The sequence below is a fragment of the Gopherus flavomarginatus genome, chromosome 2 (genome assembly GCF_025201925.1).
Source record: "Gopherus flavomarginatus isolate rGopFla2 chromosome 2, rGopFla2.mat.asm, whole genome shotgun sequence".
Classification (NCBI taxonomy): domain Eukaryota; kingdom Metazoa; phylum Chordata; order Testudines; family Testudinidae; genus Gopherus; species Gopherus flavomarginatus.
In genome coordinates, this window is record NC_066618.1 from 211,197,952 (window position 1) to 211,224,758 (window position 26,807).

Sequence of the window (26,807 nt, forward strand, 5' to 3'; positions counted from 1 at the left end):
ATAGCTATTTATGCAACCCGAACACTAACAATTTGTATTCTTCTTCTCCACTTGCCACTGGGCAAAGCTAAGTGAGTCACTCTCATAAAAAGAAATCTCACTTTGTGGTTTAATCACCCTTTTCCTCATCACTAAGAGTAGAAGATAGTTATCCATCCCGTATCTCTCTCCTCTGGGCAGCTGTACTGTTTATGATGCCTAGAGGCAGGGCCGGTGCAACCATTTAGGCAAACTAGGCGGCCACCAAGGGCGCCTAGTGATTGGAGGCGCCTAAAAGTCCCCATAGGCGAGGAAGTGGAGTGGAGGTGAGCTGGGGGGGGGCATGCAGGGAGGGCTGACCGCAGTAACGGGGGGAGGGGGGCAGGCGGACAGGGGAACAGGTACCCACTCCAGCTTACCTCCACTCTGCCTTCTCCACTGAGCACACAGCCCAGCTCTAAGTCTCCTCCAATCAGCGCCGCAAGCCTGGGCAGGGAGGAGAATTAGAACGGCACCAGCGTGCTCAGTGGAGGAGGCAGAGCCGAGGTGAGCTGGATGGGGGAAAACCCAGGCAGGGTTAGCTTCCGTGGGGGGAGTCTCCCCAGGCAGGGTTAGCCGCCGTGCGGGGAGTCTCCCCAGGCAGGGTTAGCTGCTGTGGGGATAGGGGAGAGTCTCCCTGGGTGGGGTTAGTTGCCGTGGGGGGATGGGGAGGAGAGGGATTACCTGTTGTGGTGGGGGGGTTGTTGCTGGGGGGGGCTCCCCGGGTGGGAGGCTGAGTTAGCTGCCATGGGGGGGCGGGGTTACCTGGGTGGGGGGTGCAAGGTGGAAGTTTCACCTAGGGCACGAAACTTCTTTGCACCAGCCCTGCTTAGAGGGCTGGATGAAGACTGCATCTCTTCTTTTAATTTAGAGGGTTACACAAACTATTATGTGGAAAGACTAACTCTTTCCATGGTAAAAGTGATTAAAAGTCCTGCATGGCATTTCAGACTAGTACACAAACACTTGAAGAAAAGATGATTTATCTGGTACCAGCGATTCGGCCAAGCCAAGGTACATCAGTCATTGTGCACTAAACTGCCAACATTAATTCCCTACATTTCTCCTAATCACTGGAGAGGTGATAAAATAAGACAGTCTTTCAAAATACAATAGCAGCTAGTCACACAGAGGGAGATTTTCAATGTCACACAGCAGTTGAGAACCCAGCTCACATTGACTTTCAATGGGTGTTTGCTGCCTGGCTGCCCTTTAGAACTCTCTCCTGTATTCTCTTTAAGTAACTGAGATAAATGTGTGAAATATGGCTGCGACTACAGGAAGTGTTTAGCAATACGGGTTGAATTGAACAATTGCATGGGAAGAAAGAATGAGAAATCCTAAGACTGTCATAACAGTTACTTTTTAAATCTGATATTAGAGTTTCACAATGAAGAACAAGTAGATGGGCTCCGTGTTCAAAAAGGTAATTGCAAAATGAAAACTTGAGGACCATGCCTTTAACATAGCTCTGGGACGTCCAGTCCAGTAGTGAGAAACAAGAAAAAGACCAGCAGATCAACAAAAGATCATTAGATTCAACACTCTGTGCAACAAAAAGAACTAGTCCCCTTTTTTCCCCTGGTGACTGCTTTTTATTAGCGTGATTAAACTTCATTTTGCTGCACGAACTGCACATTCTGCCATACTTATTGTATCTAAGAAGTTTCATAGGGTGACTAACATACCAATACCTCATGGTAAAAAGAGACCCAGAGCTTTAAGATAGGTGATAGATATTTTACCTAAGGAAAACACCTAATCTTGCAAAAAGTGTCATGAGATCTTTAATGTCTGAGCAAAGTAGTCTGGGATTTTGGAGTCTTAACCAAGAGACTCTACTCACAGGAAACCATGGTACTTGGAGGATGTGGTGCTGTGCCAATCTTGCTAGGATATGAACTTGTGGTTCCAGGGAGGCTATTTTAAACTGGAGATTGAGACCACTAAGCTAATCCTCCAGATGTTTTACTTTTGAACTCCTATTTTAACGGGAAGCAGCTGTGCTTTGTCTGTTTAATGGACTTTTGCAGGTTATTAGTGCGTAGCGCGAACCTTCTGGAAAAAATAAACAAATGAGAAGGGACTGAACAATTCCATGGAAGAAGGCAGTTTCTTACTACTTTTCAACAATATAAGCTTCACTATACATGTTTAAAACAGTGCTTGGCAGTTCAGCTATGATCTGCATTAAGGACAACAGGAGTTACTCATTTTAATTCATGCATGCTGCTTTTGAGTTTTTAGTATGTGGACTTAGGGCATACGATCAATTAAATCCATGTAAATACAATGCATGGAGATAAGCAATGGTAATTCTATATCTGTCCTCAGGGACAAGTGGATGAGACCCTACAGAAGAAAGGTTCATTCCTGAATAAATGAATCATGAATGGACTTTTATTTGCTTTATTAGTGAAATAAAGTTCCCAATGAAACAATTGCAAAGATGCCTCCAGGTGTTTAACTGTTTATGCATACTTGCCCCCTATTGCTTCATTACACAGGTTTTCACTGCTAAGATTGCTGAGTAAATAGCATGTGTCCTCAGAAGCCAGCAAAAATTTGCACAGTTGCCAAAAGGAACTCATTGATATTCAAAAAATGAGGGAGTAAATGTTAGTCTTGATAGTGGATTACAGAATGAAGGTTGACGATGGACACAACATTACATTATAAGTTAGTTGCAAAACTTTGCACCAGCTATTTTAGCTGGTTTTATTGTTTCCTTTAAAAGGTAGCACATTTGCTTATATGACATCAAAAAGGTCCAGACTTGGCTGTTTGGGACAAGAACTATCATTTACTACTTCTACAATGCCTAGCACAGTGAGATTCCTGGCTGAAGCATTTAGATGCTATAGCAATATAAATAAGAATTAAGTGCAAAACCCTCCATTACCAAGCATTTGCCACTTACAGAAGAGTCATTAACTCCAAAGATGTCTCGCACATCCCTGACAGTGTGTTTGTTCTTCTTCCTCATAGTCTGAGTGTAGGTGTTGTACCTTCTTTGTACTGCAGCAGCTTGTGTGCGGGTCAGTGTGGACAGCAGGGCTTGCCCATCCTCTTCTTCAGCCCCCGAAATCAACGTAGATAGGCCCACATCTTGCAGCCATTCAGCTTCAAGTTCTCCCTCTGTGAAGGAGTGAGAGTGTTAACATGCCTTGTATGGGGTGGGTCAGAGGTAGCACAGTTGGTTTAGTGTGCCAGCCTTTACCTCAGGAAGACTCCGTTTCCAATCTGTCTTGGGCCACACAAGTAAGTAAAATTTACTTGTCAATCTTGAAAACAATCCCCAGCTTGGCTGTCTCTGCACAGAAGATGTTTAGAAGAAGAACGGCAGAAGAGTGGTAATTCAAGCCCACTGAGGTGCATCAATACAGCATTGTGAAGAAGATAGCATAGTGCCTGCCCATAATTGCCTAGAAAGTTTACTAAACAATAGCCCTCATTAAAGAAGATGAATGAAACCCCTTTCAGTCCCACATATGTTGTGTATGAATGCTGTCATTTGACAAAGGAAGGCTGGCAGTAATCCCCTCTGGTTTCACGATATCCAGTACTGCACAGGGTATTCCAGATGAGGCCACACCCTTGATTCATATACAGGCAACACAAATACGCAAAAGAGGAAATGGACTAATTTTCTCTTTCAGAGCAAAAGAGCTAATCAAAGAGCTCTTTCTTGATATATTATTTTTTTAATAGCATACTTGCATTTCCACATTTGCTCTAATTTTCCTTCCTGACGTACTGGAACCTGTATAAGTGTGTCTATCAATCTGTAGATACAATTTACTGCACTTTGGCAGTTAGATGCACAAAGAAACAATTAAATTGCTTGGGTTTATGTAAGAGCCATTGACCTTGTTGCTTAACTTGCTTACCTATCCACAAGCCCCCAGAAACATACATAACTTTATCTCCCCGTTGTGTGTGTATGGCAGAGTGACCAATTTATTGATCCACTCCTTGTATCTGGTGTAACAGCTTACTTCCACTAATAGGACTAATGACTGCTCCTTTTCCTCCTGCCTGAGTTTGGAGATGTTGATTCTCATGCTGTTCTCACTCCTCTTTTTGACAGTCTCTATTTTCATCTGCATACACTGCTGCTCCATCTACATTCTCGCCTGTTCCAGTTTCATGATTAAATTAATCTTGGCTCTGTTTGTAAACCAAGCTTGGCTTTCACAGTGCCAATGAAAAAAATAGTAGGGCTATCAAGGGATTAAAAAAATTAATCGCACAATTAAAGAAATTAATTGCAATTAATTGCACAATTAATCCCACTGTTAAACAATAGCATACAATTTATTTAAATATTTTTGCATGTTTTCTACATTTTTAAATATATTGATTTCAATTACAATACATAATACAAAGTGTACAGTGCTCACTTTATATTTATATTTGATTACAAGTATTTGCACTGTAAAAAAACAAAATAAATAGTATCTTTAAATTCACCTAATACAAGTACTGTAGTGCAATCGCTTTAGCTTGAAAGTTGAACTTACAAATATAGAATTATGTACAAAAGAACTGCACTAAAAATAAAACAATGTTAAATTTTAGAGCCTGCAGGTCCACTCAGTCCTATTTCTTATTCAGCCAATCACTCAGACAAATACATTTGTTTACTTTTGCAGGAGATAATATTGCTCACTTCTTGTTTGCAACGTCACCTGAAAATGAGAACAGGTGTTCTCATGGCATTGTTGTAGCTGGTGTCACAAGATATTTAAGTGCCAGATGCGCTAAAGATTCATATGTCCCTTCATGCTTCAACCACCATTCCAGGGCACATGCGACCATGCTGATGACAGGTTCTGCTTGATAACAATCTAAAGCAGTGTGGACCGACGCATGTTCATTTTCATCATCTGAGTCATATGCCACCAGCAGAAAGCTGGTTTTCTTTTTTGGTGGTTCGGGTTCTCTAGTTTCCACATGGGAGTGTTGCTCTCTTCAGACTTCTGAAAGCATGCTCCACACCTCATCCCGCTCAGAATTTGGAAGGCACTTCAGATTCTTAAGCCTTGGGTCAAGTGCTATAGCTAGCTTTAGAAATCTCACATTGGTACCTTCTTTGCGTTTTGTCAAATCTGCAGTGAAAGTGTGCTGGGTCATCATCCGACACTGCTATAACATGAAATATATGTCAGAATGCAGGTAAAACAGAACAGGGGACATCCAATTCTTCCCCAAGGAGTTCAGTCACAACATTTAATTAACACATTTTTTTTTAAAGTGCGTCATCAGCATGGAAGCATGTCCTCTGGAATGGTGGCTGAGGCATGAAGGGGTATATGAATGTTTAACATATCTGGCATGTAAATACTTTGCAATGTTGGCTACAAAAGTGCCATGCAAATGCCTGTTCTCACTTTCTGGTGACATTGTAAATAAGAAGCGGGCAGCATTATCTCCTTTAAATGTAAACAAAGTTGTTTGTCTCAGTGATTGGCTGAACAAGAAGTAGGACTGAGTGGACTTGTAGGCTCTGAAGTTTTACATTGTTTTGTTTTTGAGTGCAGTTATGTAACAAAAATAAACTACCTTTGTAAATTGCAGTTTCATGACAAAGTGATTGCACTACAGTACTTGTATGAGGTGAATTGAAAAATACTACTTCTTTTATCGCTTTTACATTGAAAATATTTATAACAAGTAATATATACTTTGATTCCAATTACAACACAGAATACAATATATAATGTAGAAAAACATCAAAAATATGTAATAAATTTCAGTTGGTATTCTATTAACAGTGCAATTAAAACTGTGATTAATCATGATTAATTTTAAATCGTGATTATTTTGAGATAATCATGTGACTTAACTGTGATTAATCAACAGTCCTAAAAAATTGTAAAATAGGGTGTGAGCATGGTCAAAAAGATATTTTGCTTAGATGTCACCAAGAGGTTGGTGGATAGTTTTCCTCATCATTTGGCCAGCTGTAGTACTTAAAAACAAGAGCTAAGTAGGAATGACAAAACCAAAGGATGATTGAACAGGAGTGAAACTATTTTATAGAAGTAAATACTGCATAAAATGATTCAAACATGTTTTAGCTAAATGAGCTTAGTTAAGGACTAGGAGCCATTGTTGGTTTTGTTTTAAAGTTATTTTCACACAGTATAATCCTCTGGTTTCTATTTAGAAATCAGTGTCTAGATACCATGATAGGGAGCCAGAATCCTCAACGTACAACTCCCTTTTTCTTTCAGAGAGTATTAGGGAAGAGATATTTCTTCTTCAGGATCATGACAATTTCCATCTCAACTTTTCCTAAATTCTCATGCCACTCTTTAAGAATTCAGCTTTGCCCAAATGTCTCTGCTCAGCTCAGGGTGCAGCTCTGAAATGAACCTATAGAGTCGCCCCAGTTCTCAAAAATGCAGAGAACCTGCATTTTGGTTCCTCTCATGATTCCACGCTTTCCAATTCCATGGCACATAGCCATATGTCTAAATACCCCACACCTCATTGCTGATGGGATGACGAACCTGCAGCCAGGGGTCTCCCTGTACCGCTTGGTGAGCCTACTGCCCAGCCTTCTGTGATGTAACTAATGTGTTCATCGCTTGCCCCACTTCTTCAGCCCTGTAGCTCTCAAGATGAATTCTCTTGCCCTCGATTACTAATGTCAACATTATGAAAGTTCTCTGATCTTTCTGAAAACACAAGATCACGAGAGAAAGATTATTTTGTCTCTAATAAAATTATTTATGTTGGGAATGATTTCCCCTTCACTTCCTCCTCAAACCATCTGTTTCTCTTCCTCTCCCATTTTCCTCAAAGATGTATCAAAAGATTTTTATTATTTTTAATGGCTTTCCATATTGGTTTTCTTGTGTTTTGGATCATTAGTAAGTAGTAGTAGTGTTATCTAAATTTGATTTATAATTATAACTGAGTATTCCAAAAACTGTTGGTCCAATACTCCAAATATTTTCCGAATGCTCAGTAGTTAGAATGAGCACTTCCTCACTGAATATGTTTCTGAAAGCAACAATATTCAGGACACATAGCGGTAACTACGGCGTAGAAATGTATTGGATTTTACCCTGCAATTTCATTTTTAATTCAGAGCAGAGGGGACAAAAAAAATCAATAAATGTAATCAGACAAACGATAAACCTGAGAATGCAGAATAATCTATATAGTTGTGAATGTTTCAGTTAACAGCAGTGTACTGTGATGTTTCTGAAAATGAGGATAATTGGTAGCAGCTCAGATACTGCCTAGACTCCACAAAGGTTCAGGTACCTAAAGAGTGCAATTAAATTGCATTGAATGTGACGGTAAGCCAGTAACATCCTAATTCTCAATAAAAGTTGAATTGAAAGAACACAGTACAGTGCTTTTAAAATATAACCCTAGATGTTATGTCAGCTCAGGCTTCTGATCAAGAAGTATAGTTTGCTTTTGGATTGTAACAGACTTGCGTAATAATAACAGATATGTAAAATATCAAACACTCTCCATCTCAAATTTCAATTTTCAAATATACAGTGTTAGGAAAAAGACCAGAGGTAATTTATTTTGAGATGGCATAGAAAAGTGGAAACATATTCAGTATGGTTCATATTACTGATGGACGAATTTCAAAAAGTTTTGAAGTTTGAATGACATGAGTATCCAAAAATACAGATCCAAACAATCTCTCTTAGGTTTAGATGTTGGTTTGGAAGTCTTATAAAAACAGGCCCTCACAATGATACATCTGAATGATAGCCATATTGAAAATGGTTAAATACACCCCTTTTTCTGGGTGTTGCACAACTTCCTCTTTGGGTCGTAGCTAAAACAAGGAAGAGAACACACACAAGATATTAAAAGAAAACCAAAAAAAATTGGACTTCTTCTAGTCTTCAAATAGATTCAGTTTTGGTTTGTTTCATGTTTGGGATGAAATTGCGTTTAAACTCCTCTCTTAGCTGCACCATTTCATTTATCTCCTCTCTCTTACTGAAACATGGGTAAGATCAATTCAGAAAAATCTGCTCCAGAAATCAGAGTGCCAAATTCCTGAAAACACAACATTGAGTAAGTCTTTCTCTATATCTATATCAAGAACTTACTTTGTGTTGACTGTTAAATTCAGAAATGGAGCTCCCATTCATCTGTTACAACTAGCCCCCTACTCCATTTTGTTTCTTATAGCTGTCCCCATACTCCAGTTTGTTTTTGTTCTCCTCCTGTGGCCGCCCCTCCCTGGCTGTTAAGTTGTTTACCAGGGCCACTGCCCTTCTCAAAGGGAGGGCCCCTTAAGTTGTTTACCAAGAGCCACTGCCCTTCTCAAAGGGATGGCCACTTGTACTGCGTGCTAAGTGGGACCACTGCCCTGTTCAAAGGGTTAGTCCTGTTATCACCTTGTTGAACCTGGGCTTGGTGTAGGGCAGGCAATGTCCAGAGCTGCAAGACCTATTGTGTTTTTAAGATCCTGGGCATGAGTCATAGGCCTCATGTGCTTTTGAGTCACCTATTGCACAGGACTCTGCCCAGGCATGTCTCTGTGCTCACCTACAGTTTTTCCCTGTGCCTCCTCCCCTGTGACAGAGGGAGCCTATCAGGATCACTGGCGGGAAACTGCCTAAGTTTGCCTTTAAAAACAGACATTTTTGAAACAAACATCAGAAAGGTTCCTGCATTGCTGCCTGGTCTGATCCGCCAGGGGTTTTGGGGGGTCCTTTCTCCGCTCTCGTTTTATTTTTGAGCGTACCCTCGGTTTTTAACCCCCCCCCCTCGAAGAACGAATTGCTGCCTGAGAGAACTCCTGATTATCGAGACGGTACTGAGCCCTCCTTGCTTCTTCTGATGTTACTGCTGCTTCTGCCTTTGCTGCTGCCTTGGGGACTGGTAAGAATCCCTCTGTAAAACTTTCCATACTTTTATTTTATTACTTTAGCTGCTGGCTCTGTTTCCCTAGCACACAGACTCAAGCTGAACCTTGGTCTGTGTCTTAAAACCTCTCTTAAACTCCGCGCACTTTGCTGCTAAAAATAAGCTTGTGCCAGCTGCTAAGCTCTGCTCCCTGCTTTCAGCTGTATCCACTGCTGCAGCCACCATCCCTTGGCTTCCTTGGGGGCTGCCCTGGGAGCTGTATCCTGGGCACATACCACTCTGCCCTCTGTGACTTCCCCATAGCATAAGGTGCCCCGTAGGTTTTGCTTTTTAGTTTAATAAGTCATAGTTTGCTAAGATTGTAGAGCTTGTTAAGTTTCACCTGCCTTGTTATAGTTTGCTGTTTTGTTGCTCCGTATAGTTGCTTGTTATAGGTTGCTTAGAATTGTGATATTTGTTGTTTTGCCTAGTCGTTGATTAAGAAAGATTTAAAAAAACCATTGCCTGGTTGTATTCTGTACCTGTTTTATTACTTTGTATAAGCTGCTTGTAATTTATATAAGTTTAATTAAGTTAGAGGATAGATAAGGTTTTTACTGCTTGAATTCGTCTTCCCACTGTCCCAATCTCTCCCTGACTTTCCCGTGTCTGTTTTTCCCCCGCTCCAATCTCCTCCTCTGTGTACTTCTCCGTGTCTCCCTGTGGTAACCCCTTGCTGCTCCCCCCGCCCCTGTAACTTCCCAAACCCTTTGCCGCTTCTTTCCCCCTTTTTTTTTTTGGGTGTCCCTCTAGCCTTTCTTTACACCTCTCTGCTGCCTCTCCCTGTATCCCCTGTGTTCGTGCCCCCGCTCCTCCGCTGCCCCTTCCCTACCGAAGATCACCATCACACTGCTCCGTTTGTCTTCACCCCGCTGCTCTGCAACTTCCCTGAAGTGCTCTCCGCTGCTGCAACCTGCTTCTTCCCTCAGCCGTCTCCCTCATTCTCCACATGCCTTCCCATCGCTTACACGTTCAGCGCCCTCCCTTCTTGCTGCTCCCAGACTCCTCTTAAGTGCGCTCCAGCTGCTCTTGTCTCCCGTACCTCCAGCCCGCAGGCTCCTGAAGACTGCTGCTCTGGGCTTCACCCCACAGGGCTTCAGAGTCTCTCGCTGCTTGCAGCTGCACTCTCCTCTCGTTAGTTACCACTAATCACTCACTCCCCTCCCCCCTCCCGCTTCTTGACCCAGCTTTTAGGTACACTCTTGCTATCACAGCCTCACAAATTAAGTCAGTAATTTTCTACATTGCATAATTTTACTTATCACCCATATTGCATTATTGCACTGTGACTCACATTTTACTTGTGGTTATAACACCCCATTAGTTGCCTCCATTTTTCTAATATACTTTGTATACCATTTTTATATAAAAGCTACCATTTTATTTTGCATTCCACACTGTATCTAGAGTTGTTCCAATATAAAGTTGAGTTGCTTATTGACTGTACTGTATCCCATTGTGCTGAACCCCACTTACTGTACCCCACTGTTAAAACTCCCTACACTGTTCAATAAGAACCCCTCCCCTTATCATTGTCTATTGTAAACACCTTATACACCCCATCCCATTGCATTTCATTGTTAATTTCCCACCACTTCCTTTTTCCTTTAATAAAGAAATTAATTGGCACCCCACCTGTGTGGTAATTGCTCCCCAAGATCCCATATACCTGCAGGCAGGGACACCATTGACATAGTATCATTTTGGCACATTTGTGATCCTTGACTAGGGTATGGCTACACTTGCACTTCAAAGCGCTGCCGCAGCAGCCCTTTGAAGTTTCGAGTGTGGTCGCAGCGCCAGCGCTGGGAGAGAGCTCTCTCAGCGCTGCACATACTCCACATCCTCTACAGGTGTAGCTTGCAGCACTGGGAGCCGCGCTCCCAGCGTGGCGGCACTGTTTACACTGAGGCTTTACAGAGCTGTATCTTGCAGCGCTCAGGGGGATGTTTTTTTCACACCCCTGAGCGCGAAAGTTGCAGCGCTGTAAAGCGCCAGTGTAGCCATGGCCTAAAATACTATGGATGGGTGTGCCCAAGCCAACCCTCCAGATGTAAATACCTCAGACTTCAAAGGAAATCAGCATTCCAATCCACATTTTATGGCTCAAGCCCATCTGTACATTCATTACATCCATGCTGGGAGTTTGGAGGAGTGGAGATCAGGATATTAGTGAAAGAATTTAGTCAAAGTAAAATATGGGAGGACAAGTTTGGAATTTGTATGCTCACCATCAGCTGGTTTGACTTCTAATAGTGTTTGTTCTTCTTGTCCTTGTTCACTGTTTTCTTTGATACTTTCCACTTCACACCAGAAATCCTCCATTGAGGTGCTATCCACGGAGGCCTGGGAATTTGAACGGCTGAACATGGGAGGACGTAAGGACTCATTGGAAAGCATCCTGTTAATTCTTCGGCACTGAGGGAGGGATTTTCTGGAAGAAGATAATAATCAAAAATGGAAACACTGTATCTTTGTCTTTTTTCTGAAGTTCTATCTTCTAACACAAAAATGAAGCTTACAGTCAATGCATCAACTCACTCTGTTTTGAGGTGGGCAGTGGACATAATGGTGGAAACAAAGGACAGAATGAAGGTAGTCTTTACTCAGAATATTCTCATTTCGCAGCTTTAGTCACAATCTTAGGTTACCTTTGTCCTCATTTTGGGTTTTTTTAATTTAATAAAAATATTTTTTTTATATTGTGAAGTGCTGATTATTAGCAGTGGACTGGGCACTGGACTGGGACTCAGGAGACCTGGCTTCTCTTCTCAACTCTATCACTGCTCTACTGTGTGACCTTGAGCAAGTTACTTTACTTCTTTGGGTTTCAATTTCCCCTTCCCGCTTTACTCTATCTGGTCTGTTTTGCTCCTAAATTTTTCCAGGCAGAGACTCTTATATTATATGTGTATATGTTCTGTATGTCTACTATATGCCCAATGAGTGTATGATCTTAGTTGGGCCTTTTTGCATGACTGTAATACACACAATAAATAAAACCAAGTGTGCAATGGGATTTGGAGAAAAGGTCTTAGTGGTAAGGAGAAGTGTCCCAGGAACTGGAGAAGAAGGTTCTGTCACAGGGCCATCCAGTACTCACCTACTTGAATTAACAGAAATACAATTTATCTTTCTCTTCCTTTTCAGTGTGTCATGATCCTAGCCAACAACCCTTTATTCAAACCCACAGACATCTCACTCCATAAAAATGTATTTCCCTTCTCAGGGTTCCCCGTTCCATCACTGTTTTCATGGTGAATTTATAAACAAAATGATTTAATGCCAAACAATTCACTTATTCTTTCCCTCTTGTGTAGTTGTTCCGAGCTGAGGTGCTGGCTGTTTCTCTGAGAATGCCGGAACATTCCTTGATCATTTGGGTGGTCTAAGCCGATTAGTGCTGCAGCCCAGAGCTGAGCTCAAGGCTAGGGATCAACAGGGGAAACAATGGAACAACAAATTCCAGCTGTGGACATTATCAGTGCTTATACAAGGCAAAGCGGAGCTGCTGTCCCATTTCTCTCTTTGATTATGGAATGTACATTACAAATGGCATGCTTGCCAAACATGCTCATTTGCACCAGCCAGATGATAAGGAAGGAATTTAAGCTTTTAAAAGGGTGAAGAAAATATTTCCAAAAAGCAGAAAAAAATATGATTCTGATAAATGCTCTTTTGGAAGAGCAAAGTTGTAGTCCACATATTTTCTCATGAACTGCTAGTAGTTTAAACATACAGTGACCATTATTGTTTTAATAAGGGCAAGGAACAATCAAGAAAATACAAGGGGAATTCATGACATCCAAGTGGTTAAAGCTATTTGAGTGATTTCCATGGAGTTTGTCCATTGGAGAGACCAGAGCACCTCAACTGGCTTCAGGACATAAAACCTCAGTTGACTGAGTCACCAGTGAAATCATCATATGGCTCTGTGTGGAAACTGTTATCCCTCTTATTTCCAAATTCACCCTCTCCTCCCCCGACCCCACGCATCGGCAAGAAACACAAAAATGTAAATAAATCCCAGAATCTTTAAAAGCCATGTGGCAATAGCTCACAGAGAGCTCTAATAAAGTTTTAGTTATTAAAATAAAACACACCGTAGCCAATCTGAGTATCTGGAGGGGGAGGCAGTGTTTGCTAGTCAAATCAATATAACTACTAATGTTTCTGATCTGATATTCTCAAAGTTAATACAGAACATAAATCGGATGAAAGGTGCACTTCTATAGTGACTAAACCGAGATTGGGGCTCCGTTGCACTCAGCATTGCAGAGTTGTGCTCCAAAGGGCATATGATACAGCAGTTGTTCTTAGACAGGTGCTACAATGCCCAGGGTGGTGTTAGGGAGCTGTGACCACTTTACCCTGCCCAAAGTGTTAAATAGGAGAGGGTTTCCAGCTGAATGAGGAGACAAGTCCCTGTATAGAAAAATTTGAGAACAACTAATCTAAATAGACAAGATAGACAAAGGTTAGGGGAAATAATTATTGTCTCTATTTTACAGATACGCAACTGAGGTCTGGATAGATTAAGTGACTTGCCTAGGGTCACACATGAAGTCTGTAGCAGAGCCAGGAACTGAAACCAGATGTTAAGAATCCCAGTCTAGCATCTTTATTACACGACATCTTTCCCTTCTCTGTAATCAAAATGCAAGTGAAGATTCTTGTTTAAAAAGAGCTTTTGCATGACACCATTTCAAAGAACAGTATCTTTGTTATAAACCCTTGTCAAAAATTAAGCACACATATCAGGTCAGAAGTCCTTTAACAACAGTCATTAAAATGAATGCTCCTTTCATTCCTGCAATCAAATCTATGTTGAAGAGGCAGCAGAACATGTTCCCAGATAACATAACTGGCTGGATTGGACTGTCTTTTAGTCATTGTCAGGGAATTCAAACATTTCCTGCCTTCCCAGTGTGTGGAATACTGACCATGACCCTTGCGCTCCTGGAGCATCAGCCAGCCTGATCTCTGGGCTCTGACTCCTTCAGCACTCAGCTAACTCAAACTGAGGCCTTACATCACCATATTAGGAAGAATCTGTACAGAGTTGGTGGTTTCAACAGCAGCTAATATGGTATTTTGTAATATTACCATACAAAAAACTAAATGCAAAACAGATGAGTAGCATGGCAACATCTAATGTGACAACCAACATTTACCAAATACATCCAAGGTTACAGAGTAATTAACATATATTCAGAACAACATTAAAAGTACAGAACAAAATTTGAAAATCAGAACAGTCTACCAGGTGTTGCATATTTGATGTTTGTTATCTCATCTCAGATTAAATCATGCTGTGTAAAATTCACATCACAAGAAAGATTAAGCAGTGACACATGCATCTTATTGGTATACAACTGAAGTTTGCTTCCAGGTGGTCTGGTTCACACATTATTCTGATGCTTGCTATTAAGAGCATGTGCATTCAAGTAGACTTCCAGCTGCCTTACTGATCCATATATTTGGACCTTTGGTCCTGGAGGAAGTGTTTTTGCCTGTAAGTGACAGCAGCGTTTGTCTGCATTTCCTTCTAGCAAATGTTTTTCAAAACAGTTTCAGGAAAAATATCCCAGGAGAAGCAAAGCAGGTCTATATTCTTCATCACTATTAACTCACTCTTGAAAGACACTGATCGAGCACTGACTCAGCACACTGGATGTGAGTGTTCCTAGAATAACAGCTCAGCTGAGGCTAAGTCACCAGGGAACAATGGAAGCAGTCATCCTACCCTTCAGCAGGGCCAGCTCCAGCTTTTTTGCCGCTCCAAGCAGTGAAGAAACAGTAAAACAAACCTGATTGAGCTGCCGCCAAAGTGCTTCCAAAGAGGATGAGAGGGAGTGAAGAACCCACCGCCAAATTGCCACCAAAGACCAGGGCATGCCACCCCAACAATGGACGGACTGCTGCCCCTTTCTACTGGCCACCCCAGGCACCTGCTTCCTTCGCTCGTGCCTGGGGCCGGCCCTGACCTTCACCCACTTTCTTCACTCAGTGGGGCCAGGTTTTTTATTTTTCTTGCTGGCTATTAGGCCACTAAACGACTGAGATGATCCTGTTGCTCTTTAAGAAACACTTGAAAAGAAGTAATGATACAGGAGTAGCAATAGTAAAGTTTAAGCTTCATCTATCTTAGTTACCCTCTCTTCCTTTGACAACTTTTTACAGGCAGGCATGAGTTGATCAGATAACAGTCTGACCAAAAATTAAGAGGAGAAGCTCATGCCCAGATCTTCTGGACAGAAGTAAAGACAAATGCAGAAAATGCTGGGAGAGAGAAATGAGTCTTCAAACATCAAACAAATACTGCAGTGATGTGACTAAAATGGATGAAATAGTTTATAAGGTTGGGATTTACAAAGCTTGCAAAAGGCAATGAAGATGGTAAAAGAGCAACAGTGAAAGAACTTGCTGCAAGGCCGCGCTCTCACTCATCTTGATTACAGAAGAAAGGGTTAATTGCCAGTAATGAGAAATATGAGGGTATCACGTTAAAAGTTTTCCATTGAAAACACTTTTGCAAGGAAGCAGGATATTTCCATAGAATACAAGGGAACTGACAGTTACCTTCTAACAATGAAGTAGTGTAATGGTGAATCAGACCTTTATATGCACATTTTATTTTCTCTCTGTAGGAAACCAATGTACAATTTAGAACTTGATCACACATATTGATTTTGATACTGCTCAGCCAATTCAATAAGCAGCTCTTTTCACATACCCCTGGAAAAGATAAATCAAACCACACACAAGGGGCTAGTTTTGGTGACACCTAATTATTGTTCAATGGCTGAGAAATGATAGGTCAGTGCTTGTGTTTTCAATTTAATTAAGTGATGGGTGGTGAAGAATCTATAAAACAGGAGAGCAACGTAAACACCTTGTACTCAAAAGTTGCATTTAAACCTTATACAGGCAGAAAAGAGAGGGGACATTCTTCTTCTGTGGTCATAAAGATTTGTTTCATATGACCACTGAGGATGCTGCACCACAATTAGTCTGTATAAACGCTGATGGGAAAAGGTAATTGGAAAATGAAGAGTAAAAGTTCTCACAAGTACTGTAGCATCAGGATCTCTCATCGCATGCAGTATTCATCAATGTTGTGTCTGAGTAGCTAGATTATCTACTGATTGTTAGCAAGCCTTCAATGGCACAAAAAATGCTGTAGGGTAATGTTGAATCTGGCCCGAAACCTCTTCATGCCTGAATTTCTGACACATGCACAAAAATGCTTTCTTCTGCCCCTCAGCCCTCTCTAACTGCCTGGTTGTTATTTTTTAAAAGCTTTGTAGTGGGCACTTAAAATCATATAAGAGACTTTCCCCTGTGAATTGTGAACCAACTTCATTATAAGCTGTTAGAAAGCTGACATTTCTTTACTAGTTTCATTTACAATCTACTTTGAGACACAGGTATTGTTTTTCAAGAGAACACACAACTGATGCCAAATATTTCTCAGACCTATGATACAGATATCCAGTGTAAAGCATTAAGTTGGCCTACATTAGTACTGTTATGCCTTTTGACCCAAATATTTGAGGTCTTAAAAATGGATGAGTCAGCTATTTATTTAATGTAATCCTGTTTATTTACGAAGTGTACACAAAGTCCTGTTTCCTGGAACATAGTAGGAATTAAACAATAGAAGGCAGTTTCTTTGGCCATAGTTCCAACCCTCTTTCCAGCTAGTATTCTGCCTACAAAGCTCTCTTTACCTTCTCTCAGGGCCTTGCTTCCACTGTTTCTCTTGCTGTCTACTAGGATATCTGGCTGCGTGTCTTTGTTCCTCGTTGCTTCTGGGAGCTTCTGCCCATAGACACATATACTTCCATCAGAAAATGACCAGTGAAACCTCCTTGCCCACATAGCTCTGTTTCTGACAAGCCTTGCATGTGGCCTGTGCTTTGTGTGGTGGCTCCTATTGTTTCAGGAGCCCTTACTCCAAAAAAGGAGCTTATCTGCTTCTTAAATTTATCCTGACTGAAGGGCATCCATCATGCCCACCAACTTCAATGAAGCTTCACCCAAACTCCACTGTAACTTTATCATGCAGCTGACAAACAACATGACAGTGCACAACAGACAGTGCAAAAACATTGCCAATACTGGATTTCGCTATTGATTTTCACAAAGGGCCCAGTCTCAAGACCTTGTAGAACCATGCCCCAAAATCACATTCACTGCTCTTTTCAGCAAAGTGCTATTGTTAAATAACCTGAGATCTCACGTTGGCATGACTTGATTATTTTATTACAAAACACACAGTATGTCAGTGTTGCACATTTACTAGTGAGCTATGAAGTATTATTATAAATACTGTAACTAATATTTTTATCTTTCAAGACCTTTCTTTCCACCTCCAAAATACATTTTGTCTTGTTGTAATTTTGATTTTTTGATATTATGTTCATTTGCTTAATCATAAAACATCTGCCCATTCTCTCAGTCACTAATAGGAATTAGTAAGGTCATGCTATGTTTGTGCCCAAATGTTACCTGCCACCAGTTAATAAAAAACATTTTACTCTTTAACTATAACTAGCTTTTATACGACATGTTCAGAAAGAGGAATTGAAATCTTGCTAAAATATTAGTAAGGAATACACTGTGCCTGGCCTGTGCATAAGCAGTAGAGAATGGTCATGAATCTTCCTCTGTTAATGAGCATGCAACTTGAAGGCCAGCCACAATCAGGGTCCCAGAACTTGGGGGAGCATAAAAACTATTCCTTCTAAGTGCTCCCTGGGGTGGATAATGACCCAAAAGGACAGGGAGGGGCAGGAATGAGGTGGCACACAGCCCTGATTCTGTCTTAAACTAGCTCTCTCACCAAACCTGTGGGCCCAACAGGGCCGCCCAGAGTGGGGAGAAAATGGGGCAATTTGTCCCAGGCCCCCACGAGAATATAATTTTCTATAGTTTTGCAACTTTTTTTTATGGAAGGGGCCCCCAAAATTGCTTTGCCCCAGCCTCCCTGAATCCTCTGGGCAGCCCTGGGGCCCAATGTGCCAGGAGTAGCATATAACACCCACTGAATGCTTCCCATGTAAGCTCTGGAAAGTATTATATTGCTCCTCACCCCCAAAACAAAGCTGTCCCTCAGTGGTATGCCTGAGTCCTAAATGATTCAGAATAAGAAGTCTGTGTATTATCAATAATAATAATGCACTCTGAAAACTTTCCTTTTTTCTTTGGAGGGTTGGAAAAGGATGCTTTCTACAAACATATTAAGAAGCATCTTTACTTAGTAGAATTTGTATTTAAAAGCCAAATGTGCTAGTTTATAGGTTTTATGAAACTCAGATGTGAACAAATTGTAGGCCTGTACCTTAGGCCTAGATCTAAAGGGATATAGTCAAGATAACAATTAGTCATCATATTCAATGACACCTTCCCTAGGCATCCCTTCCAACTTGCAAAATCCTGCCTTATAGGATCACTTTAAATATCCTCAACAATATCCAAGATCATAAATGCAAAGGAAGTAAGTTCTTTTGGCCCCTTGGTGTTTGCATAAGGCAGGCTTCACTGTAAATGAAAACCCGCACATAACATTAGATTATCAAAGTGTCTTACAAGCATTAGTTTATTAGGTCTCTATATGTGAAGAAGATACATTTCATTTGGAACTAGAATAAACTCAGGCACACAGCTAAGTGACTTGCTCAAGGTCGCATAGTGAATATGTGGTGGAGCCAGGAATAGAATCTAGGAGCCCCCACTCCCAGTATTCTGCTGTAATCGCTATATAACACTCCCTTCCTGTGTTTATATATCGTCTCATTTATGCATGGTATTGTACAAATGGTAAGGAGGCGAAGGAGCCTTCCCCAACACCATGCCCTTGTGCATAGGCAAGTCCCAATCTGATCTCTAAGTAGGTAGTGAAATCCGTTTATTCATGTCTGAATATTGGTGACATCATAGCAGAATTTTCGGAAGCCTTCTCTGTTAACTGCTATCTTCGAACACTCAGCAGCTGTCCTCCCAATGATCTGCACACACTATCTATCCATCTCCTATCAGTTACCCACCTTTTATGTTGGCCCAACAACATTATAACTTTCTTGAGGTTATTTCTATCCCAACGCCTGATGTGACTAAAGAACATAGGATTGCACCTGTTGATTTTTGACAGCAGGGTCTGCTTCTTTCCGATAATATTTCTAACCTAAGCATTAATCTTCTTTTCTGTCCAGGAGATAAGTAAGAAACTTTGTCAGCACTACATCTCAAAGGCTTCAATTTTCTTTTTGTCAGCAGCATAAATTTCCTATGATTCACATCCATAAGTTGCTATGGAAAAAATTAAGCTTTTCACCAATCATATTTTGAGATGGCACAATTTTTCCAAACTTTCATAAAGGATGCCATGGCTAAATGAACCATTCTTAGTCATCTGATTTCTCTGGAACTGCCTCCTTAGTTGGATATATATGATCCCAGATAACTGAATTCATCTACTTGACTGTTAATCAGAATGTCCACTTGCATCTTATTTTTGTTAATCATATCAACATGCATGTATTTTGTTTTTGCCTCATTCAGGGATAGTCCATATTTTTCACTAAATGTTTTAACAGACTCCAACATTCGTTGTATTACATTGGTGGCTGTAAGCAAAGAGCATTGTGTCATCAGCATATCTGAGGTCAGTTAAGAGGTGTGCACCAGTGGAAATCCCAGCTCCATTTGTTTTGTCAAAACCTTCCAGGGTTTGTCTCATAATAAATTCTGTATACATACTGAAAAGACTTAGGGATAGAATACACTTTTGCCTCACACTCTGCCCACTGGAAAAATCACTTGCTGTCATCTGCGACTGTTTGCACCATAGTTTGTTGTGGACAGTAGAGACTTATACTGAGTTTAATGAGATGCTTTACAATCCTCAGGTCTGCTAGTATTCTCCAAAGAGAGTCATGTTGGATGGTGTTGATTGCTTTTAAGTAGTCAATGAAACACAGGATCAAACAGTGATTATACTATCTGCATTTTTCAATGATATGATGGATGCTCATGATTTGATCATGTGTACCTCATCCCTTTCTGAGACCAGCTTGTTTTGGTGGTAGTCCTGCTTATATCATTTGCTTAATCTGATCCTGGATTATGCAGAGTAGAACTGTGCTTGCATGAGATATCAGGGTGAGAATAAGATTGTTACTATGCTCTGATGTCTCCTTTCTTTGGTTAGGGCAGAAAGATTCCTTTGTCCAATCATCCAGCCAATTTCTAGTCATCCAGACATCATTACCAGTTATCCACATGGGAACAATATTACAGTCACCAATCGCTTTTAATAATTCTGCTCGTATGTTACCTACCCCTAATGTTTCTCCAGACTTCATTTTCATAATAGCACGCACCACTTCGTCTTGCAGCTGTCATAGTATAATTCCCAAATCTGGACCTTAGCGTCCAGGATATGGGTACTAGCATAAAGTCCTCTAAGCTTAATTACCAGCTTAGATTCTGTAGTGCTGCCACCAATCAGGAATTTTTAGGGCCTGATACCCTCCGGTCCCCCCAAAACCTTCCCAGGGGACCCCAAGACCCAGATTCCTTGAGTCTCACAACAAAGGGAAATAAACCATTCCCTCCCACCTCTTTACCTCCTCCCAGATCTTTCCTGCCTGGGTACACTAGGAGATACCGTGAATCAATTCCTTGAAACACAACACAGAGAGATCAAGTTTCTCTCTCCCTCTCACCCAGAGGCAATACAGATTCAAGCTGCGTGAATCTAACACAAAGAGGAAATTTACCTTTCCCTCCTCCCCCCCAATTCCCTGGTATATACAGACTCAATTCCCTAGAGCCTCAACTGGGAAAAAAGAATCAAACAGGTCTTAAAAGCAAAACTTTTAATAAAAAAGAAAGAAAAAAAGTAAAAGGTTTATCTCTGCACTTTAGATGGTAAAAAGTTACAGGGTCTTTCAACTTATAAACAATAGAAAGAAACTTTCTCCAGCAGAAACACAATTTAAGCTACTTCCAGCAAGTACACATATGCAAATGGAAAAAAACAAATTAAAAGACTATGACCGCCTTTTCTTACTTACAATTCTGAAAAGATAAGCGACTGCAGCAGGGAGATTGGCAGAAACCTGGTTACACCTCTAGCCTCGTCTAGGACCCAGAGAGAACAAAGCCAAACCCAAAACCCACAAACAAAGGCTTCCCTCCACGAGTTTTGAAAGTGTCTTGTCTCCTGATTGGTCCTCTGGTCAGGTGTTCCAGGTTCACTGTTTGTTAACCCTTTATAGGTGAAAGAGACATTAACCCTTAGCTATCTGTTTATGACAGCACCATTGATAGCTCCAGCTCTGTACTCCTCTTTCTGTTGTTGTCCTGTATTTTAAGTAGCTCTGATGAGATAGACACAGTAATTTCTCCACCTTCAGCGAGGACTCTGCCACTATAATCTTTTATTATGCTGATTGCAGGGAAAACTTTTTGTGAAGAAGTAGGGCTGTCAATTAATCGCTATTAACTCATGCGATTAACTAAAAAAGTTAATTGCAATTAATTGCACTTTTAATTGCACTGTTGAACAGCAGAATACTAATTGAAATTTATTACATATTTTTGGATGTCTTTATACATTTTCAAATATATTGATTTCAATTACAACACAGAATACAAAGTGTACAGTGCTCACTTTATATTATTTTTCATTACAAATATTTGCACTGTAAAAATGATAAGCAAAATAAATAGTATTTTTCAATTCACCTCATACAAGTAAGGTAGTGCAATCTCTTTATGATGAAAGTGCAACTTACAAATGTAGATTTTTTTTTGTTAAATATCTGCACTCAAAAACAAAACAATGTAAAACTTCAGTGCCAACAAGTCCAGCCAATCACTACAACAAACAAGTTTGTTTACATTGTTGGGAGCTAAGACTGCACACTTCTTATTTACAGTGTCACCTGAAAGTGAGAACAGGTGTTCACATGGCGCTTTTGTAGTCTGCATTGCAAGTTATTTATGTGCCAGATATGCTAAACATTCATATGCCCCATCATGCTTTGGCCACCATTCCAGAGGACATGCTTCCATGCTGATGAGGCTTATTGAAAAAATAATGTGTTAATTAAATTTGTGACTGAACTCCTTGGAGGGAGAATGGTATGTCCCCTGCTCTATGTTTCACCTGCATTCTGCCATATATTTCATGTTACAGCAGTCTCGGATGATGACCCAGCGCATGTTGTTCATTTTAAGAGCACTTTCACTGCAGATTTGACAAAACACAAAGAAGGTACCAATGTGAGATTTCTAAAGATAGCTACAGCACTTGACCCCAGGTTTAAGAATTTGAAGTGCCTTCTAAAATTGGAGAGGGACGAGGTGTGGAGCATGCTTTCAGAAGTCTTACAAAAGCAACACTTCCATGCGGAAACTACAGAATCCAAACCACCAAAAAGAGAAAATCAACCTTCTGCTGGTGGTATCTGACCCAGATCATGAAAATGAGCACGTGTTGGTCTGTACTGCTTTGGAGCAGTATTGAGCAGAAACTGTCATCAACATGGATGCATGTCCTCTGGAATGGTGGTTGAAGCATGAAGGGACATATGAATCTTTAGCGCATCTGGCACATAAATATCTTGCGATGCCCGCTACAACAGTGCCATGCGAATGTCTATACTCACTTTCAGGTGACATTGTAAATGAGAAGTGGGCAGCACTATCTCCTGCAAATGTAAACAAACTTGTTTGTCTGAACAAGAAGTAAGGAGTTGTAGGCTCTGAAGTTTTACATTTTTTATTGTTGAATGCAGTTGTTTTATCTACATAATTCAACAATTGTAAGTTCAACTTTCAAGCTAAAGAGATTGCACTACAGTACTTGTATTAGCTGAACTGAAAAATACTATTTTTTTTTTACAGGGCAAATATTTGTAATAAAAAATAAATATAAAGTGAGCACTGAACACTTTGTATTCTGTGTTGTAATTGAAATAAATATATTTGAAAATGTAGAAAACATCCAAAAAGATTTAAATAAATGGTATTCTATTATTAACAGTGCAATTAATTGCAGTTAATTTTTTTAATCACGATTACATTTTTTTACTTGCTTGAAAGCCCTCCTAAGAAGTCTGACTACTGTGAACATACCTTTTGTATAATTACTGTCCTTGTAATCCTTAAGTTTTGGACTTAATGTATTGCCTTAATGTATTCCTCTACATGTGAGAGCTCATAAAGGCTAGTGCCCGTAATGGCACTGGGTTCACTAGAGTAGCTGATTGAAGGTACATGGTCATGGTGCCCATGCACTTCAGTGCAGTTGGCTCCACGTGAGATAAAAGCTCACACTGAACCTTTCCGAAAGGCAGTGCATCAGCCACTCATTGCTTCCCAGAGCTCTGGGAGCCATCAAATCTGAAGTAAGCACAAAACTTATGGGAGCACGACCACTCATTGGATGGTGAGTCTCTGCACTACCTATAGCTGGTCACTCTGCATTACAGACTCAGCATAGCAATGTGTGTGCATTTGTATAAGAACATAACATAAGAACATAAGAACAGCCGTACCGAGTCAGACCAAAGGTTCATCTAGCCCAGTATCTGTCTACCGACAGTGGTCAATGCCAGGTGCCCCAGAGGGAGTGAACCTAACAGGCAATGATCAAGTGATCTCTCTCCTGCCACCCTTCTCCATCCTCTGACAAACAGAGGCTAGGGACACCATTCCTTACCCATCCTGGCTAATAGCCATTTATGGACTTCACCACCATGAATTTATCCAGTTCTCATTTAAATACTGTTATAGTCCTAGCCTTCACAACCTCCTCAGATAAGGAGTTCCACAAGTTGACTGTGCGCTGCGTGAAGAAGAACTTCCTTTTATTTGTTTTAAACTTGCTGCCTATGCAATTGTAAACATGAATAAGATTAGAAAAGCCTGGGCTAACATGCAGACTGATCCAGAATCAATTCACACCATATAATATGGGATGGAAAGGCCTTTGCCAGCAGCTTACAGTTAGTTAGACTCATTATTTACAACATATACGTGATACAGCTACAACTGCAACAAATCTAGCGAGTCTAGAGAACAGATGAGGTTTAAATAATTCAACAAGCAAAGAAGGAGACTAAGTAAAACCCACATGAGCCTGTGCACTGGAGGTTGTTAAAATTTTGTTTTGCCTCTAGAACCACCAACTAGTTTGCACAAGAAAGGAGAAACATGGAAATATTAAACACACAAAATGGTGCTGAAATAACAGTTAGGGGCAAATTTTCCATCATGCTCAATACAGCCTCTAATTTTGTCCAGGCAAATATGGTAATTGTGCACTTAATTACTGTATTTGCATGCAGAAATACTTGTTTGCAAGTGCAAGATTACCTAGGTACCTATTTATCATACTTGAGATATTTCTAATGTAGCTATCCTCCTAGCACTGAAACACCGTTATTACTGTCCTTAGATAGTAACTGAGAAAAGAATTTGGCCCTAAGAAACACTGAAAAACATGGGTATTTCACCCCTAATTCAACCCTTTATGACTCTAAGGTTTGATATAGTTTTACAGTCTGGTCCTTTGTACTTCTCAACTGCTGACCCTCACTATAAGGATGGTGTGTAGGGAGGCAATAGTACTATTTTCCATGAGTCTGACTTTTAAGTGTGACAGACTTGGTTTGTGATGACCTGCTCACATATGGTAGGGAGTCCCTATGACAGCTTTAAAAATGTAATTTTGTTTACAAAAATCCATTTAGAGCATCCCTCGATCCTTAACTTCAAATCTCAATGCTCTATAATCATTCACTTTTCACCTTTACTTTTAATTCTGGTTATTGCAATTGCAACTTTCACTGTAATATATTTCAAAGTAAGGGGCTAAGGCTTAGAATTCACAATATATTAACTACTAATCACATTGCATGATTCATATCAAATACCCTGCATTACATTAGCGAGCATTATGGTCAGCAACGTTTGCAGGATCGGCCTGAAAGAATGCAATATAATCAAAAAGGAATTTTTAAAGACATCTAAAAAAATTCTTTGGTGGGGACTTCTTGTTAAATATTTCCACAGAGGAGGAGACAACACTGACTGTTGCAATAAAAATCCTGGGCCAGACTCTCAGATAATTGTAGAGTGTCAGAGAACCATTGACTTTAATTGATCTCATATGTAAAAACCAAAAATGCCCTTATTCATGGTATTAATGGTATTAATTACACATGGAAGAAGTTTAAAAACAAATGTACTTCTCACTATTTCTCTCTGCTATCCAATAGCTTGGGGTTTGCCATAGAACAATTTTTAACCCATAGTCTATCTTTTTCATGGCGTGTTGTAATTTATGGCATATTGGGTCACTGTGATGTAATGAAAACTTGGTTGGAAAGTTTTTTTACCCAAATAAACATATGAGCATAGTCCTATTTTATGTTACACAAGTACACTTGTAGGGATTATAGAGTACTTTGGAAAGAGTCACAAATCAGCCGAGTAGAAATACAGTGCTTGTGCTGGTAATACTACTTAATAAAAACAATGTAGCTGTGATGTCTAGAAGAATTACTTCATTGCAATCTGCTTCTGTTGTTGCCTAAAGAAAAACAATCATCTAACATGGCAGCTGCAGAAGAACGGATGATTAGTTCTTTATCTCTCTGTATTTCTAGGTACTTAATCTGGACCTTATCCTCAAAGTACCTAACTCATTTTACGTGCTAAAAAGTCAAGATACAAAACATAAAACAGCTCAGCCATATAAAGATACAGGTTGAAATCCTCACCTTATTGAAGCCAATGGGAGTTTTGTTATTGACTTCAGTGGATTTCATCCACAGTCTATATATAAACAGCCACATTAGAATTGAGATAAACAGGAGACAATTGGGCTAACTTGTTTATGCTCCTAAATGTCAGATTTTTAGGTTTTATTAAATGTAATTTAATTTAGAATAAACTAAAGTAAGTAACAACTAACCTCATCTACCACTCAAGCCATCATTAACTGGTATTTTTTGTAGGTATCAAGGCAGAGATGGGTCTTGAGGAGATATTTAAAGGAGAAGGGGTTGGCAGACTCACATACAAGTGCAGGGAGGGTGTTTCATTTGTAACATAGGCACAGCGATATTTGTGCAAGAAGTTGTCAAATGAGTGGTTGGGGCTCGTATTACTGACAGATTGATGGTGGGTGGAGTGACACAATAGGAGACAAGGCCAGGGAGGAGCAGAATTGAAGATGATGACTGAACTTGATGCAAACAGGAGAGCCAAGAAAAATGGAGTATAAGGTCGTAGAGTTCCAACAAACTACACTCTCTGGTTCCTATGCAAAATGTCATGAGAATCAGACTTCCCTTATTGTGCATTTCCGTTTTCAACAGAGGTGTGAAGAAAAAGATGGAAAACAAGCATTTCTTACATTTTGGCTACCCATTTCTCATAAACGGGGAACCTATCAAAATAAATGATCATCTGTGGTGTTAAAGTGATTACTCAGCCTGTGCAAAACTACCATAAGAAACGTTTCTGCATGTGGGATTGTCAAGGCAACATCATAAATTCCAAATGTTATTTTTCTAACTTGGGCTTGACTCATTCGTACTGATATTCTCAGTATAAAAAGGACTTGATTTAAAGAGCCAACAGATTCAGCAATGGCTCCAAACCACTTGGATTCCAATGTGGGCTGGAGCTACTTGGCCATATTACCCTTCTTTATAACAGCCATAAAAAGGACAAAATCACAGTAAGCAAAATATATTAAATGGGAACATAGGAAACCATATACCAAAGGATGATCCTGATCCTTCCAGTTTCTCTCAGCTATGTTAATAGTGGTCACATCCCACAACCTTTTGGCTAGATATTTT

At 40.3% G+C, this 26,807-nt stretch overlaps 1 protein-coding gene across 2 annotated transcripts in view; it reads right to left on the reverse strand.

The window, feature by feature from the left end:
• ARHGAP28 (Rho GTPase activating protein 28) overlaps nt 1-26,807 on the reverse strand; it is a 98,575-nt gene that overhangs the window by 30,318 nt on the left and 41,450 nt on the right. For both annotated transcript variants that reach the window (XM_050942146.1, XM_050942147.1), the window contains exons 2-3: nt 11,148-11,350; nt 2,939-3,156 (exon numbers count right to left, since the gene is read on the reverse strand). In XM_050942146.1, coding sequence (XP_050798103.1) covers nt 2,939-3,156; nt 11,148-11,350 — 421 coding nt within the window. The remainder of the gene's footprint in view (nt 1-2,938; nt 3,157-11,147; nt 11,351-26,807) is intronic.